Source organism: Ambystoma mexicanum, chromosome 1p, assembly GCF_040938575.1.
Source record: "Ambystoma mexicanum isolate Mex_15411 chromosome 1p, UKY_AmexF1_1, whole genome shotgun sequence".
NCBI lineage: Eukaryota > Metazoa > Chordata > Amphibia > Caudata > Ambystomatidae > Ambystoma > Ambystoma mexicanum.
In genome coordinates this window covers 839,507,213-839,526,176 of record NC_090921.1, presented here as the reverse complement: position 1 = coordinate 839,526,176, position 18,964 = coordinate 839,507,213, and the positions used below count along the sequence as shown (strand labels likewise).

At 44.3% G+C, this 18,964-nt stretch overlaps 1 protein-coding gene across 2 annotated transcripts in view; it reads left to right on the top strand.

The window, feature by feature from the left end:
• Window positions 1-17,995, top strand: part of SSR2 (signal sequence receptor subunit 2) — a 34,969-nt gene extending 16,974 nt beyond the window's left edge. For both annotated transcript variants that reach the window (XM_069652813.1, XM_069652810.1), the window contains exons 4-6: window positions 7,068-7,176; window positions 7,393-7,470; window positions 17,388-17,995. In XM_069652813.1, coding sequence (XP_069508914.1) covers window positions 7,068-7,176; window positions 7,393-7,470; window positions 17,388-17,498 — 298 coding nt within the window. In that variant the 3' untranslated portion in view covers window positions 17,499-17,995. The remainder of the gene's footprint in view (window positions 1-7,067; window positions 7,177-7,392; window positions 7,471-17,387) is intronic.
• Window positions 17,996-18,964: the final 969 nt, after the last annotated feature.

The window sequence follows — 18,964 nt, the reverse complement described above, 5'->3', positions numbered from 1 at the left end:
ACTGGGATCTAGCAAGCTCTTGCCTATGTGTAACTGTAAGCTTGTCATTGAGAGATTACATAGACAAAGTTCTTTAGTTAAGGGGATTTCTGTGTGCCTGAACACATTTTCCATGTTCGTCATTTGTTACTGTGTTGTTCCAAGTGAGAAGCTGCATATTTTAGAGGAATTGAGGAAAGATTGCATGCAGGGATTCTTTACCTTCTTTCAAGCCACAGACTTTCTACGGGAGAGTCTCAAGAAGGTTGCAGTTTCCACAGTTGGACAGTGCTCCATCACATCACCAGTGGAATTTTGTAATTGAAGTGCTTAATAAGTCACAATTGCTCTGTAACCCCTAGAAGACTCTGCTGGATTAATTATCGCATTTGCAGAAGATGGAGTTGGCAGCAATCAAACAGCTAGTGCTATCATCAGCATATGAATTCCATTTGTATGACATTTATTGATCACTCGCTTTTAGAGCTGATGCATACCTCTTCCCTCTGGCAACTCTAGCTTGTTAAATTAAGATAATTAAATTGTTCGATTACTCTCCTGCCTGTGGAAATGTAGTTGCCTACAATGTGGAGTGTAGTGAGACCAAGAAGATCTGGTAGTGGGAAACTAAAACTATTCTGCTTTTAAGTGATCCCTTGATCTTGTTGTGAAATGGTAACCCCTTACTCCATCTATGCCTTGGGTCTAGTATATGGTATAAATATGCAGTAGTGGTTTTACAGTTTACTACAGGCTGTGTGGGTTACTGCAACATCTCCTGTGGTGGTATTTTTGGTCCTGGTTACGACTATGTTCTTGTCTGTCTCCTTTTCCTTCCTAACCCATGGCCCTTTTTGCACATTGCTTGCCACCAAGTATTGCACACAGGTATAGTTTAGGACTGGGATGGGTCTGCTTCCGCCCCCTTTACTATCTTATACATATGGGGTGTCTGTTTATTCAATTCTTCTAACGCCAAATGGCCATGGCGCACACAAATAATGCACATATAGCGGGAGCAGGAGAGTGTTAAATAGCTAGGAGGACTAGCCAAAAGTGTTTTGACAGCTTTTTTAAAGCAAAGCAGCGAAGAGAGAGAACCTATTTTGTTTTTTAGGGCATTCCATTTCTTGGATACCTGCGCTGAAAGTTGCAGCCACCAAATTTAGACGATTTGAAATGTGACTGAGTTTGTGCGAATCCCCTGATCGCAGGGCATGTGTAGGTTTATCTGGAGTCAATTCTTCTATAAGATAAGGAGGGTCAGTGGATGACAAGCATTTGTGAGCCAGTGTTAGAATTTTATGAGGAATCCTATGCACTACAACCAGTGTAACTTTTTTCTGCCCTCAGAAATTGACTTTTTGCTAGCAATGAATCGAGCAAACCTTTCTTAAGGAGGGGAGTTACCAAACCACCTTAAGGGAAGATGGTACAACGCCATCTTGTAAGGATAGATTAACCATCCTAGTAATCTATGGACTCGAGGGTCATGGTTCCTTAATGATACTGGCCGAACATATGTCCCTTTTACAAGGTGTTGGTTTGAGTCCAGCGACTATGCCGAGGATCTCGGTTTCAGAGCATTGTTTGAATTCAAAGTTCTCAGTCATTATATTCTTGGAGGGATAGTCGGGGGGGGGGGGGGGGGGGGGCAGGATCCATCTGCAGCCAGGCCGTTTGTTTTGTCTGAATGTTTATATTATGGCCCATAATTTTATTATCAAACTCTTTTTGGATAGATTGGCACCAAGAGTTATGTTCAATGTCAACAGCAACAGTGCTTTTTTTCCTCTAGTTTTGGAATTTTTAAAAGTTCACTGGATCTTGATTTAGCGTTGTCAATTCTAGTGTGGATTTGTCTGCAATTATCACTTTCTTGTAGTTATTGACTAAAGCTTTATATTTAGCAAGTGTTTCGGGGGTCCAGCATTTAAGCCACTCTTTCAGAGAACCTTTTAACTGACCTAGATTTAAGAACGGTTTCATTGAACCAGGCGTTTGTTTCAGGTTTAACCAGTTGCATTTTTTTCAGGGGCAAACCTCTCTATTGCTTCATTGGTGACTTGTGTTCAAAGGGTCCCCAATGAGTTAATGTCTATAAAGGAGTCAGGGTGTTGAAGGTTCGGTTTTACGAGTTCCATGAATTTGGTTGCCTGTCCATTCCTAAAATTACAAGATTTTACAAAGATTTTTGCAGCCACATTCAGTTGAGTGGGGTCAATAGGCAGGCAAACAGTTAAACAGATTAGGGAATGATCGGACCAAGGGCATGGTAAATAGGTAACGTTAGACTTTCATTCGATGTGTAAGAACCCAGTCAATGGTATGACCATTATCATGGGTTGGCTTTTCGATCCATTGAGTATAATTGGTAGTGTTCAGTGCAGAAATAAAGAGATTTGACAAGTTTATGATTCTTTTCCTCAGCCCAGTAGTTAAAATCGCAGAGTATAACGATGGTAGATGTAGTTTTCGGGATACTATTGACAAGAGCAAAAAACTGTTCTTCGAACTAAGGCATATCATTAGGTGTTCTATAAATAGTAAGAATTGCCATGTATTATCTGTTTCAACCTTCATAAATTGACTCTCGCACCTTTAAAGGCATGGTCTAGAAAAAAATGTTATTTAAAAAATAGATGGGCAACATAAAAACTAGCATTCTCTTTTTTAAAACTTCCTATGTAAAATTTTGACCTATTCAAGCCCAAAATTCGCAAAAGTAAGCACATGGGCGCATCCATTTTGTGAAATGGATGCCCTCCTGTGCTGGCTTTTGCGGCACTAATGAAGGAAAAGCCAGCCAGCTGTAGTAAACAAAAGCTACCGCTGGGTGGCTTTCCCTTCATTAGTGCTGTACGCGGAGGACGGGGACCGGAGACCAGAGCAGGAAAGCTGCAGCTGAATCTCGGTAACTGCTATTTATTTTTTTTTTTAAAATAAGCACTAGCTGCAGTTTTTTTTCTAAGTTTTCCGGGCTGGAGGAGCCCGGAAAACTTAGAAATAAAACTGCAGCTTTAAAAAAGTTGTATTTATGTTTGCGGTCGCTTTTGAAGCGACCGCAAACATAAATACAAAATTATTGTGTTGGAAAACGCTGCAGTTTTTCTTTCCAAGTTTCTCAGGCTCCTCCGGCTCGGAGGAGCCTGAGAAACTCGGAAAGAAAAACCGCAGCGTTTTCCAACACAACCACGTTGTGTTTCTGCCTGCTGTGGCTATCACTTTGGGGCTCCGGAGCACCGGAGCCCCAAAGTGAAAGCCACAGCAGGCAGAAACACAACGCGGTTGTGTTTACATGCCGCGTAGTGTTTCTGCCTACAGCTGATTTCCCATTTGGGGCTCCCAGCGGTAGCTTTTGTTTACTACAGCTGGCTGGCCTTTCCTTCATTAGTGCCGCAAAAGCCAGCACAGGAGGGCATCCATTTCACAAAATGGATGCGCCCATGTGCTTACTTTTGCGAATACTGAGCTTGAATAGCTCAAAATTTTACATAGGAAGTTTTAAAAAAGAGATTGCTAGTATTTTTTTTTATGTTGCCTATCTATTTTTTAAATAAAATTTTTTACTAGACCATGCCTTTAAATCTCTAGATGAGTGAACATATTGGTCTGTTTTCGTGTGGGAAGTGCAACCCCCCCCCCCCCCCCTTTGGCCAGTACGATCATCCCTGACGATATTAAACGTTGGGGAAGTGAATTAGAAGCTGCCATATTAGTTGACTTGTTAAGCCATGTCTCTGTGATGGCCATTAGATCAATATCAGAGTTACTGAGGAAGTCTTCCATTTCAAACCCGTGTTTGACTAGGGAGCGGGTGTTCAATAGGGACATTTTTAGATCTGGTAATGGTAAGAGACGAGGCACTGTATTGTTGGGCAAGTTGTTTGAGAAATCCTCATTCAATATAGTTAAAAGCATTGATTGGCAATTACTTGGGTTTACGAATCCCCGGGTGATGATTTGCGCCATAGGTAGAGTATCACCGATAATTGTTTTACTATTATTTGCAGTCCTCAAATGCAGGTAATGGGAAAACAGAGACATTAGACAGTCTTCGTGGGGACATTTGGCCAAAGCTCTATCACGAACATTGAAGCTTTTAGATAAGAAGGCATCAGCACTTACAGTGCATCGAGGGGCATGCAGAGCATTTGCGTAAGCTTTAGTGCCAGAAATACTCAATTTGAAAAAGGCAGTCTGAGGCAACCTAAGCAAACAATACTATAGGTGTGCGATCCAAGTAATATTTGAACACAATGCAATTTAGTGCTAAAAGTAAAATGAGAACGAGTGAATGCAGAATCTATTTTAAAAAATGTGTAAAATCAGCAGTTCAATGCTATTAAAATTAAACCGTTTGTTGCGCCACAGATTTACTTTTTAGCCAAACAACTTGACTTAAATACAAGATTCTATAGACCGGAACAAACCGGCGCGGAAACGACAGCGCTGACGCACCTGGCAACGTCCTTAACGCAGGAGAAACTACTGGACTTCTTGGAAGTGTAGTTTCAATGTCAACTGCAGGTAGCAGTTGCTGTACTCTGCTGGACAAAAGTGAGGTGGGCTGCAAGGACTGAGGCTACCTAAGCAAACAGTACTATAGGTGCGCAATCCAATTAATATATGAAATCAATGTAATTCAGTACTAAAAGTAAAATGAGAACGAGTGAATGCAGTATCTATTTAAAAATAATCAGGCAAAATCAGCAGTGCAGTACTAATTAAAATTAAACAGTTTGCCTAAAGTCAATATTAACACAGAGCAGAGGCAAAGTACACAATAAGCGTGCAGTACGTTATACCACACAAGGTTTCAAGAACGTGTACAACACACAGACTACCTGAAGAGTAGGGTTTACGGGAGGAAGATGCTGACACGTTGATTCCGGCGATGACCGGGCTTGTCTCGGGTGCGCCGGCGCAGCAGCACCAGATCAACTGATTTGAGGAGCCTGGGCTGCTGGGAAAAGTTGTTTCTGGACAAGCAGCTCAAGCAGAGTGCACAAAGCCAAATGCTGTATTTAAATTGAGTAGACTACTCTTGCGTGCAGCCAGGGACACAATCCACAGAACGTGATGGAATCTCACATGTAATACAAAAGCACTTCAATTTCAATTAAAGTGCATCAAACACACATTCAGTTTTGGCAGCAGCAAGATAACGCACACACATGCAAAAAAGAAATATATATTTTTCCGATTAACCCAAAGTACTTGCTTAAACTTGGTTACTGTATGTGTAATTTTGTAGTAGGGTATATTTTTCAAAGTGCCAGGGTGGTGGTATTTTCTTGGGTGCCTTTTTTGCTGGAGGTATATGGAGGTGCAGTGATTGACGGAAGGTATGCAGCACAACTCGCCCTGTTGAGTGGCTGCATTTCTGTCCTCCAGGATGTTTTCCACAATGTCCTTGTCGACTTGTCTCCTCAGTGTTGATGTTGAAATGTTGCGCTGCCTTCATACTATACTGTAGTTGGTTGTCTACTGGCGAGTCTGCAACCAGCTGGTCCTGATGGTTTGGTGACTGTACTATATAAATGTCATTGTCGTAGTACTGGTGCTGATACTGGCTATAGAGATCCCTCTGAGACCCAGCCTGGTCATCGTATTATGTGTCTTGAAATGAGTCTTGGTAATGAGTGGTGTCTCGGGATGCCGAGGCCGGGATGCCTAGAGCAGAGGTGCTGGCCTGAGACATTTTGGCAGGGGGTGTCTGTGCTGATGCCCCTGGCTGCGAGGCATCTGAGTACTGTTAACTGATCTGGGTGTCTGCCCATGAAGTCCACGAAACAGGATATTCTCCCTAATATCTTGTTAAATGGTTCTGGAGTAAAATGACAGACCATGTCTTTGAGAGTCGGCTGTGGGGTATGTCCTTAGCATTTGTGTGCCGTGTCCGCCAGTTGTCTTCATCACAGGACCGCCGACCTGCTTCTTGGAGTCGGGGGCCTGCACGGATCCCGATTGCCCTCGGCATCACTCATGAGTCTGTAACTGCCTCCCTGGAGTCTTTCGTCACGTCTATCTAAGCCTCGTTTTGTCCGCCGATTTCTTTCAGATTTTTTATGGTTTTCGGCTGGAAAAGCTGACGAGACTTGAGTGCTTTTCAGCATGATCCCTCAGGAGACAGTAGTTGCACATGCAGTGCGTGAATTTACGACGGCTGAAGGGAACATTTAAATGGATTTTTGTCCACTGTTTAAACAGGGTAGTTGGGCGAAAAGGGAAGAAGGGAGCTAACGGGATAATCATTCTCTAAAAGGAGTCGGTATAGAGAACCTCCCCCCTCTTCCTACTGTAATGGGCCAAATCCTGAAGAGGCCCGTAAGACCGCAGCTGGCCGTCGATCGATCAGTCGTCTTGTGGGTGTTCGTCAGGAGCCGTCGAGTGGGTGAGTAGTCGTGCGGTGAAGCAAACAAAGGAAAGGAAGAAATTCTACCAATGTAACATCAGTAAATCAAAGGCAGCCTACAAGACTCTATACTTCATACAACCTCATGTCGGAAACAAACCATCTGAGGGACCACGACGCGTAAAGCACCATGGGTACAGTACACATCACACTAGGGATAGTATTACTAATCATGCACTGTCAATGTCCGTTTTCGAAAACAAATCCTCTAATACTCTGCGACTTCCACTAGATGTCGGACTGTGCAGAGCATGTGATCTAAGCAGATACAAGCACTAGAAATAAGATTACGATGAGTGATGTATCCCATATGTGAAGTCGGTCATTGATTGTGCATGGTCCCATTCAGTGATGGGGATATGACACCCTGTCCCTTTTCCTACCAGTATTGTATACAAAGGAGGACTATGCAAATGTTTCATGAAAAATGTAAATCATGTGTTCCCCCCCCTTTTTTTTTTATTACTTTTAAAAAAAAATTGTAGTTACATTTTTAAAAAAAATAATTTTCTTTATTTTTTAAGTAACATTTTTTGGCATATTTGATCACACACACACACACACCCCTATGCCCCACCTGTGCACCCGCCTACACCTCCACCTCCACCCGTGTCTGCCCATTTGCATTGCCTCTCCCTGTTATTAGAGCCTTAACTTGTTTGCCTTCCAGAGCAAGTAATGTCTCCCACACTGTGGTGCTGAGGCCCCTCAAAGCTGGATACTTCAATTTTACCTCTGCCACAATCACTTATGTAGCTCAAGAAGGAGGCCAGCCTGTGGTGAGTATGCGAGACCAGTACTGTGTTTTGGATTATTGTGATGTGCTTGTGTAAAGCTGTGTCAGTAGGTTGTACGGGGCATTTTAGTGGAGAGGAGCAAGCGTGTTACAATTTATGGACTGTGTGTTGGGCTTGCATGGAGGCCCACCCACACAACGGTGTCTTGTGTTTCTCCTTAAGATAGTCTTTAAATCTTTTTTTTTTATATTCATTCAGGTTGGTTACAGCAGTGCTCCTGGACAAGGAGGAATTCTAGCACAAAGGGAGTTTGACAGGCGATTCTCACCTCATTTTGTGAGTATTGTATAGCTCAGCCAGCTGCATATTATCTCAATCCCAATGAAAACTGTCCTAAAATAATGTTTCTGTGCCATCCTTTTTTTTTTTCTGTGAAATCGTTGACACAATTCTAAATAGATTTTGTGTACTTAATTTAAAGAGATGGGAAGAGCATGTGTAGTCTTAGTTTTGTTTCATTTGAACATATTCTGGTAATTGTCATATTTTCTTTAGAGGTCTACACGTGTAGGGTGTGCTTTGATTAGTACTGACTGGTGAAGAATTCTACCGCTTAGACAAATCATTGTGCTCACCTGGGCTATCTCGGGGCCATGAATGACCATCGCCTTTTACGTTGTTTTTGCCATGCCATGTTTCCTCTGTAATGCCAGGTGGCCTTTCAGGAATGGGGAACTAGATCGGCTGCTGCCATCATAAAACCTTTGACAGGCACAGACATCTGTATCCTGCTTTGTATATTTCTCCACACCACCCACCTGTTGGGAGGGATTTTCTTTAAAAAAAAAAGCGTATAAAGGTTTTATTCTTGGATCACAACATTGCATTTTCTCTCGCCACCAAACCCCTTCACTCCCACCCTCACCAAGAAGATTCAGAGCGTTCACCTTAGTAAACTGTGTACCCTGAGAGACCAACCCTAAACAATATTTAGAAGTTTTAACTTTTGTGGGCAAAAAGGGGGCAAAGTCCTCCTTCGGGTAGGTGAGTATTGGGCCCCAATCTGTGTGAAAGGCAGCAACATTCTTTGGCAGCGAATAGTTGACTCATTCCATCGCCACAAAGTCTCACATTTTGTGAATCCAATCATGGAAGGTCGGGGCTTCACAACTTTATCTGCAATTAGCAGCCATGCTGACAGGAGTAGGAGTAGTACCATCAGTAGCTTTGACTGATTAAAAAATTATTTGAATATCTTTTTTTTTTTTTTTCTTTTCGAGGATCGTTCTCGCATTCTCAGGCCCAGAAGGCAGATGTCAGGCGGGATAATTTGCAGAGTATGAAACGTGTTGCTTTCCTTTAGACTTCAGTCCCAAAATCGTTTGACAATCCTACCACATTTGTTTCTAGCCCCCTTCCTACCCACCTGAGAAAATCCCCTACAATACATCTGGGAGGAGCTAAGGAACATACCATGCAGCATGTTCGGGGGTGTAGTACCATTGGACCATTATTTTGTACTACATCTCCCTGAATTGTATGGCTCGAGTCAGTTTAGGTGTGCCTCTCGGAGCATCTGCCATCCTGCCCTGGGCATTTCATGCCCCAAAAGTAGATTTCCACTTCTTCATATAAGGTCAGGTCTCGTCCAGCGTACCTTCTGTAAAACGTTTGTACAGAGAAAAGATCGGTTTGTGTGAGCCTGTTTGTGACGCAAGGAACCTTTTCTAACTGGTTGAGTGCCCTGGTGGCTGCCTTCTAGTATTCTTGCCCAGTGCCGCAACTGCAGATAGCGAAGTAAGTTATTCATTGACTAAAATTGCCTTCTTGCAGTCCTCGTAGGATTTATCACTGGCCCCTCAAATATGAGACAATCTATAGCTTTCCATGGTTTAAAGGCGTTCTCTTCCAAGCGTGGGGAGAATTGTGGGTGTCTAAGGAGGGGGGTAAAAGGGGAAGGTTGAAGGTGATCTCATATTTCCTTAAGAGTGTATCCCACATGTCCTCACCCCGCCGCCTCCTCCCCATCCTGTTATTTTGCTTGGATGCATACTTCATGGACTGTCTGGCTTCTTGAGCCATAGAACCTCATCCAATGGTCCATCAACCACCACTCTATGCATTTTCACCCATATTTGCCTCAAGTCCCTAGAAAACCATTCACTAATGACAGGAATTTGCGTAGCTCCATAAAAGGGTGTGAAATCAGGCAGCACTAACCCCCCACACCCTTGGGCTTAGGAATCGTTAGATTTATATATGCCATCCTTGTCTCTTTTTTTTTCCACCATCAGAAAGCTGATGCTATAGGTAACTTTTTTGAAAAATGTTCTGGATAATGGGATCGGTAAAGCCTGGAAATAATAAATCCCTAGCTAGGATTATCGTTTTGATGGAGTCCATCCTGCCCATCCATGAAATTGTGGAAGGGCCCCAACTACTAAGGTCCTCCTTACCTTTCTGCAACAGGGGGGGAGGTTTCGAGAGTATAGTGTCTCAATATTTGTACTGAGTTTCACTCCCAAGTACCTAATTCCCTCGGGACCGCGTAAAAGGTGAGTAAATCATGTCCCTTTGCAAAATTGTTCCTTTTAACGAAAGGTTGAGAATATGACTTTTCCAAACGTAACTCTAGCCCTTGCCACTTCCCTGAATGCTTTTAAGTTTGTTTTGTATGGCTACCAGAGAGTTGGTTGGATCCTCGAGTAAAAAGCATATTGTCTGCAAATGCAGAGACCTTCTGCTCCTCCCTCCCAAAAGGCATCCCCTTAATGAAGGTAACCATTCTAAGCCTAGTCAGAAATTGTTCTAGGTATATTGCAAACAGAAGGGGGAGAGGGGACAGCCCAGCGTTGTACCCTGCAGCATTGGATTTTCTGTCAGAGGGTTTTGTTGAACAGTATTCACACCGAAGGAGAGATGTATAGTTGGCTTTCACCATCTGCAGGGAAGTGCTGTTGAAGCCCATAGGTATGAGGTGTTCAAGTGGGCCAGGATAGGAAGACTGCAGGAATGCCAGTGTTCTCCACCTTTTCCATAAGGGGAGACACTCTCGAAAGTTTGGCGGTGTCTAACTAAGGGAACCAGTCTGTTAGCCAATACTTTTGTGTATAATTTTGCATCTGTATTGATTGGCGATATGGGAGTAATAGGAACCACACATAACTGGATCTTTACCAAGTTTCGGTGTAAGTATCGGCCTCCTTTTGAAGGGAGTGATGCGTCCCGTGACTCGAAAGGAATTGGAAAGCCTCTTTAATTCAAGGATCAATATTTTCCCATTGAATTGTAGAACAAGGCTGAGAAGCCATCTGGACTTAGGGCCTTATTGCTTGGCAGGGCCCTGAGAACACCCTGAACCTCTTCAGTGATTCTGCCTCTAGCCTCAGTTGCTCCAAAGGAGAGATCTTGGGTAGGTGCAGATTATCGATTGCAGCAAGTGTGCCTGCCACCCCCTGATGAACTTTCAGATTCCCCTGGAAGAATCGTTCCCATGGTTTAATAATTCCTCCTAGGTCTAATTCTAATTGTTGAAATCGCTTATCCCTTTGTGCTTATATAGAGCTTAATTCCCCCCATGATACAGCTTTGAAAGCATCCCATGTTGTGTTAAAAGGTTACAGATGTAGGGTGGATTGCCAATCGCTCCATCTATCCTCCCGGTAATTAATAGGTCTCTGGGAAGCTGAAATGGGAAACTTCATTTCAATGTTCCATTTCTGCTTTTTGGTAAACTTAAAGTAACTTGCACCGGGGCGTGGTCAGACATGGAAATGCTGCCTTTCTCTACCCCCAACACTCTGCCCAAACAACAGAGCCACTACCCAGACAGTCTTGTCTGCAAGTTTGTTTTATGCACATTGTAGTAGAACGTGAACCCCCCCCCACTCCCTTTCCGCACCTTTAGATTCCATCCATGTGTCCCAGAGTTGCAGTGTTTCCATACTATTCTTTAACACTTTGGAGGGGTTTAATCATCCCTCACTCCACTATGGGTCCAATCCAGGGTTGGCTACCATGCCAGATTAAATCTCCCATGAGAATAATTTCTCCAGGAGCAAAATCACCAATGCGGGATAGGGCATGACGAAGAAAGCCACCTTGGCCAGAGTTGGGGCATATATCGTGACTGCAGTTATGTGGGATACCCCACATTTTTCATCTCTAAATAAGCAGCAGCCTTCTTTGTCTTCCTTGCTGTTGTGAATTCGTATGGCCAGCCCTGTTCTAAATGCGATTAAGGCACCGTTCATTTTAGCTTGCAATTTGTGGAAGATTGAGGGAAGTGCTGGAAACTAGCCTTGTTCCTATCCTGTGAAATGCGAACAAGCATGTCCGCTTTCTTACCCTGAAGGAAGTGATCCACCTTTTTCCTTCTCGTAAGGGAATTCTGGTGCCTAATATGTGTTTAATCTGATTTTGGGCTAATTATTAAAGCAGGCCGTCGCCCCTCTGAAGAACCCTGGTTGGGTAGATTTATCAGTTTTATGTTTAATCCCCTCTCCCAGTGAGACCCCAGCACTTTTCTTCTGGGTCATTTTCTTCATCTGAATGTTTGCTCTAATAATGAGAACCCTGTTAATTGTGTTTTACTTTCTTTTATGGAGTCATGCTTTCCTCCATACCTTTTTTAAAGGCATCTGTTTCACTTTTACAGTACCCAATGTGCAGTGTTGCTGGGAGCCCTTTGGGCTCTCCTTTTTTATATTTTTATTTCCCTTGAGCTACTGTTCTCAAAGTTAGGATACTTTTTTTGTCCTAAAGTCTTCTTTTGAGAGACACACGCCACCCTATGTGGAGTGCTGAGGGGGGTTACCAAGCATCCCCCTCTCTCTCAGCTTCTGTAACTTTTGTTAGAATAACAACCCTATTGTTTTGGTTGGTGGCAGTGGACTTGGTCTACCGACTTTTGTGCTATTTTTGCCCGCAGGCTGCATTCACAGCTTTGGCTATGTACAGGAGGGGCCCCTTTGTTCCGACATGGTGGCTCCTTTCTTTGTTTACCATTGCTTGTTTGGTGGTGTTTCTTGTTCCTTCTACTATCCTGGGAGGGGGAGGTCCTGATTTGTTTTGTCTTCAGCGGAAGCCCTTTGTGTAGCCCGCCGAGGCTCCGGTGTGTCCGTGAGGACATGATGCATGGGAGTATACTGAAACTGCTATCCTTAGTCTTCTGGTGTGCAAGAAGGGAAGCCATCTGCCCCTTTCTGTGAACTGTTGGGTGAGTTTGCAGAGGATGAGTGTGAAATCCTGATAAAAGCTGAGGTTCTTGAGGCAGAAGGCTAGTCGACCGCTGGTACAGAAGATTTGAAGAAGACTACCGGAGACACCTGAAGCCCCTTCCAGTAACAGCAAAGAGACCACTGCTGTCCTGACCCTGTTTTTGAATTGACAGAGGAATTCCGAAGAGGACTCCTTCCCTGGACCAACTAGCCGTAAGTGGACCTGCCGATCGAGCCATCCCCGACTTGCTGTGACCTTCCTGGGCTGCGAACTGCCTATACCAGGCGACCTCCGACAAGGTTGCAGTGCAGTCTTCTCGTGAACGTATCCTCCCAGAACTTTAGGGAGCTCCAGTCTCCAGGAGACTACACCCCCCTTGCCCCCCTACTCAAAAGTCCCTTAGTGCAGGACCGGAGAATGGAGGCGGATTGACCGGGTGGTAATCGTTCAATGTTCGAGCTTGTAAAAAGGTGACAAAGCAGCAGACCAACGAGGGAGAACAACGAATTTATTGCGGAGGGTCCTTCATCTTGATTGATGCTGTGACATCCCTTCCTCCAGAATCCCTCCTTTCGTTGCCAAGGAACAGGAGACCGGGTCCACCGCTGCTGCATAGGAAAGAGAATCCAGCTGCACCTTCAACACTCCTCGGGTACTGTGGGGCTCAGGGTAGTACTTCCTTCGAGCCATATTGTTGCTCCTGTGTTACTGGAGTGCTGTATCTGGTTGTGTGGTGTTCACTCGTACCACTTGCCCAGGCCAAAATCCTGTACGCAAAGAGGGAATCCCTTGAAAGAACCCTGATAACTTTATTTTTTTATTCTACCCAAGCATCCTACTTGATTCAAGTATCCTGTGGAAGGTTACCATTTCTACTGCTGCACATCACTTTGCACCCCCTGCCCCTCTGAAGAACTACTAGTTAGGGGTTTACTGATATATATATATATATATATATATATATATATATATATATATATATATTATATATTACTGGTACTGAATAACCCTTTTCCTTAAACAAAACCTAGTCTGAGTGAATTTATAAATTAATTGATTTCTCATTGAACTGTGTTAATGACTGGTACATTCCATTACTATTGGTTTACTCACCTAAAAACGTGTTGATTTCTATTGGGCTGATTAGTTTAAATAGTGCTTGCATACCGGAATATAACTTTGCCATGTGCATATGGAGGGCTTCTTGCGCATCCCCTGACAAACTGGCCTACCGTCTGCTCCAAAGACAATACCGACTCGCTGTCCGCACTAAGAAGAGTGTCCACATACAAGCCTGCGTCTCTGCGGCATCTAACAACTTTGGCTGAACTCTTCAAAATCTACAAGGAGCTGGCCAACCCTGCTGCAGTCTCCACCCCTCCTCTCGCCTCCCAGGCTCTTTGCAGTGCCCTTGCCTCTCACTTTATCTCTAAAACCCAGGACATCCTGTCCACCCTCTTTTTTCCCCCCCCTCCCTCTTTCTCGGCCTGCTGACCCTCCCTCAGCTTTCCCCCTTTCTCCTCCTTTCCTCTTTTCTCCTCTGTGGTAGCTAGACAAATACGATCTATGCAAACCTCATCAAAACAGGTGCATCCCTTTTCCTCAAAAACCATCAAGTACCACATTGACACCCTTGCTCCAGCCGGCCCTTGCTGATTTCTGCAACCTCTCCTTTGCCTCTGGCTCTTTTCCCCTCCCCTCTTAAGCACTCCCTTGTGCATACTCTCCTCAAGAAATCCACGGCTGAGCCATCATGTCCGGCAAACTGCTGCCCAATTTCCATTACTCGAAATGCTGGCCATCTCTCAGCTTAATCTTCATTCCAACTCTGTTGGCTCCCTTCATGACCACCAATCTGTCTTCAGAGCTGCCAGAAGCACGGAAACTGCTCTCCTGAACATCCGTGAAGACCTGCTCTCCAATCTAGATTTTAACATTCCCTCTGTCCTCATCCTTCTCGATCTCTCCACTGCGTTTGACACGGTCAACCATACCACCCTGCTCAATCGTCTCTGTGACAACCTGGGTATCACTGATCAGGCTCTGGCCTGGCAGACCTCTTTTCTGCCTGATCCGACCCTCCCAGGTTCAACTTGGGTCCTTCCTATCTTCCATCTCCCTCTCCACATGTGGCGTCCCCCAGGGGTCTAACCTCTCGCCCTGCTTTTTCAACCAATACCTGCCAACTCTTGCTTACTGCATCTCCATTTTCTGCTCTACTTTCCAGTGATATGCCGACGCCGCCTCCTCACCTTCCATCATCTCTGTCTAATCACCATTCATAACTGGTGCCGCCAACGATCTGTCTAAATGCCAACAAGACCGAGATCCTCCTTATTGGTACACATCTCCATCTTTTCCTCTGACTCTCTGGCGGCCTCCCTTGGCCCTCCTCCTACCCCCACCTGTGCGGCTAAGTACCTCGGGGTGATCTTTGACTCTACACTTTCCTTCTCCGCACACATCTGACGTCTCCAAAAAGTCAACATTTTTATTGCACCTCCTTGGAGGTACTCTGCCTTTCCTCTCCTTCCCCCAAAAGCTCATTGTCTCCCAAGCTCCGATTCTCTCCAGACTGGATTACTGTAACAGCCTCTTTCTAAATCTTCCTGCCGCCACTCTCCGTCCTCTACAACTAATCCAGAACAGGACTGTGAGAATTGTCCTTGGCCTCAAGCCCAGGCATTGTATCTCTCTCTCCAGCCCTGAAATCCCTTCATTGGCTCCCAGTGGTTGCAAGGATTTAATGTAAAAACCTCTGCATTGTTCACAAGGCTGGGGCCTGGGTCCTAAATCCCTTGAACTATCCCTGTGTAAATACCTCCCCTCTCGAGCCCTTTGCTCCGCTACTTCTAACTTCTTCAGGGTTAGTCGTTTTGCAAAGAAACGAGCTGGGGGTAGATCTGTCTTTTGGCTGGTGCCTCCTTTTGGAACAGCCTCCCGTCCACCTTGAAACTTGAGGAAAACCATTTCCGGTTCTGGAAGCATCTCAAGACCTTCCTCTTTGTCTCTACCTTTGCCCACCATCTCCCCTGTTTGTTGATCTGTTTCTTCTCTTGGCACTGTGCACCTGGCCACCCTGTGTCATCCGGGCCCAGGTACCTGCTCACCCTGTGACCCTCCTGCACTGCCTCCAGGCTATCTATCCTCTGCACTATGGTTCTGTATCTGTACCCATGCCCCCCTCCCACTTTTCTTCTGCACTACCATGGTTTATTGCACTTATTTATTTTAATTTAATATTTATTTGTTATCTCCTCTGCACTTCCACTTCCCCCTCTCACCCCGCTCTTACCCCTTTTCCCTATTCCATGCACTTGTGCTATCTTGTCACTGGGCCTAGTAAGATCGCTGGTTTTTATTTATTTGTTTCTCCCCTGTCCCCCCCTCCCTTTTTGCCTGGTTGCGCTCTGATACTTGTGTACAAGTGCGATCTAAATTATCATATAAAATATATCTATTTTACTGTAACTAATGTGTGTTTCTTTGAGCCTATGTATTGATTGTGCTTACCTACAGCTCACATTCTCCTCCATAAGATCTGCCTGGCTGCTCTGCCATTCTAACAAACCTTTGGGTAGTACAGACTTATACTAAGAGTTGGGGTCTGTATGCCAAGGGATAGTTTTAGAGACTCACCTGTTGGTTGACATTGGGAAAACTCACTTAACACTTGTCCAGGTCATTGCTGGTTAAATGCTAAAGGCCCTTCTTACAGGGAAAACTTCATACTTGAATGGTTCGCCTGCCGTTCTGTGCCAGATTTGCACTGAATGGAGGTACACAAGTACCCGTGGTCCTGATATATCCCTTTGTGTTGGAGGGGGTGGGGGTGGGGGTGGAGGTGGGGGGGGGGGAGGAAGGACGGGGACATCCCATAGGTCTGGACGTAGCAAGGTTTTGCATTCCCCACTGCATAATACCAGTGGTTTTTATTGGCTGAAATCCTTCTCTGCTTCATTACCTCTCAGAGGGCTGGTCTTGTCCCTCCAGCTGGTGCTCTTCGTTGGGGGTATGGGAGATGCAAATGAGGAAGGGTATCCCCTCTGATGTTCCCTGTTTGTGTTTTTCTTTTTTTTTTTTTTTTTTTTGGTCACACCTGTTGGGTAGAACTGGTGCTTATTTGACTCTCATAGCCACGGCTTGCCTATGGGATTCGTCCCATTTGCTTTGAACATTACTTTTACGAACACCTACAAACTAACTGAAATAGGTACTTACCTGGACATTGGTGTTTTTCTTGGCTCTCTGAAGTTGTAAGACAAGGTACCAATTATGACTAGGAACTGCCATAATTATGCACAGGTAAAGCCTCCTATGTCATTGTGCTGCGGGTGGAACTGCCTATGTGTAGGTACATACAGGCTTAAGAAATGTTTAACCATATGTGCCCTGTACAACCTCTATAAACTGGTGCCTGTGCCTGGAGAGCTGCAAAGAAAAACTTTCTGTGCAACTCATGAGCAGACTCAGAAGCAACTTCTTTTGCCTTTTGTGCGTCTCTACCTAGGTTGTTGCGTGCCACCATAGGCAGATGGCACCTAGCTCCCGCTCTACTCTGGTTGAATGCAGTAGAGTTAGGGTGCATGACATGGAGTCACCCTTCAGGACCCCCTCCCCTAGGATAATGGGCAAAGGCACAGAAGAGCTGGGATGGTATGGATGCTTTGTAAGCAAAACCTGCCATCATGGAGTGGGGGATGCTAACCATTTTCTAACCAGATAGAATGGCCCAAAAAAGAAACTGGTAAAGTCTCATTCCACAGCAAAGGCATTTTACTGCTTAGTAAATGTGGGCAGGCACAGGAGGAAGCAGTCTGCGAACTGTCATGGAGTTTTGGAAAACCTAGAATGACCGTTTGTGTGAATTTGGAGTGTCTGTGGTTTTCTTTGGTGTTCTGACGATATTTTACACTAGTAAGTCTGAAAGCATGCATGCAAAATCCAGGATCATTTCTCGCATCTACTGTTTATAAATATTTCCAGCTGGGAAGCATGTCTAACCCAATTACTTTGCCTCTTTCCCTGCATAGCTGGACTGGTCGGCTTTTGGTGTGATGACCCTCCCTTCTATTGGGATCCCCTTGTTGCTCTGGTACTCCAGCAAGAGGAAATATGACACCCCAAAGACCAAAAAGAACTGAGCCAAAGTCTTCATGGAGCATCCAAAGCTCGGGGGAAAAAGACTGAATCCCAATCTCCCTTTGCTGTCTCCCTGACGTGACTTGCTGAATTCTTGGTGTCTTCCGAATGGCTAACCCCACCCAGATTTTGGATAAAATGTCGAAAGTGGAACATGGTTTGACTTCAATGTGCCATCATACATGGCTGATGCTGTTTTATAAATCTCTCGGTACTAAAGGATTAGTCAGGATTGCCAAGGATTTATTTTAAAATAAATTTGCATCAGCACATGGGTTGTTCGTATTTCCGGAATCATTCCTCAAATGTTTTGAAGTATGACTGCATTCAGAACAAGTTTATACAGACTCTTCCAACTGGAGCCGACAGGTTTTGATCCAAACATTTGTTTGGCTGGTTAGTATGTTAGGCTCTGGATTTAGGCATGTCCATAAACTGAGCACATTGTTGGCAGTTGTTGTAATATTGGTCAATAAAGACTTGAGCCTCTTTCTAATAATTTGTCTCAGTTGCTGATTAATTATAGCTTGGTAAGTAACCGGCCTCTGGTGGCATACTATCTTTCAAGTATTCTAGCACATAGCACCTTTTTGTATCTGGAATATTTGTCCTTTTCTGTTAATAGCTTATGCAGTCAAAAATTCAGGCAACCTGATTACAAGACCATCCAAGGCCTTGAATGTAGGAGTTTAATCGAAAATCTGCTGCTGCACAATGCTGATCGATATTCATGAACCCAATCAAACAAAATATCTTTAGACTTTGTAAGTCACTGGGTTTATCCTTTTGGGAGGAAAAAAACATTATTGAACTGAGAACTGATGTTCCTTTATTAAATGGTCATATGCTGTCTGCGTGATTAGGTCAGGCTTTTTATAGTAACGACAAATCCCAAATATCGTATTCCTTTATTTTTCTTAACACTTCCTTCTGTCCCTGTCAAATCAAGGTGAATGCCACTGTTAAGGAGAATTCTCAACAATGTGCTAATTCCCTCCACCCTAGAGACCCCCAGCAACTTTGCTGGATTTTGAGGACTTGACTTTTTTTTTTTTTTTACCTGGAGTGTGACCCCTTTTCCCACTCACTCGTGTATTTTTGTGTGAATTTTACCTGTTTCGTTTTAGTTGTGGAATCTAACAAATGTGTCACACAGCACCGTCAATACAGTGGCACAGGGAAGTATTTTAGATTTCCCAAGGTTTAGATACCTTCTCTGGGATAAACTACTGTTTCCCAGAGTAGTAAAGTGAAATTGACTTTACAGCGCACACTATCTTACAATAAGAGTGTTGGAGGGGTTACTTAGTATCCCCTGTGTCTAAATGCTCATGTAACATTTTTTTATGTTACCCTTTCCTCAATTGACTGGCTGGTGGCAGTGGTTTCATTTTGAACTACCAAGGTTGCATTTAATGCGACCGTTCGCAGACCTGGTAACGTTAACCGCAGGAGCCATCTTTTTCAA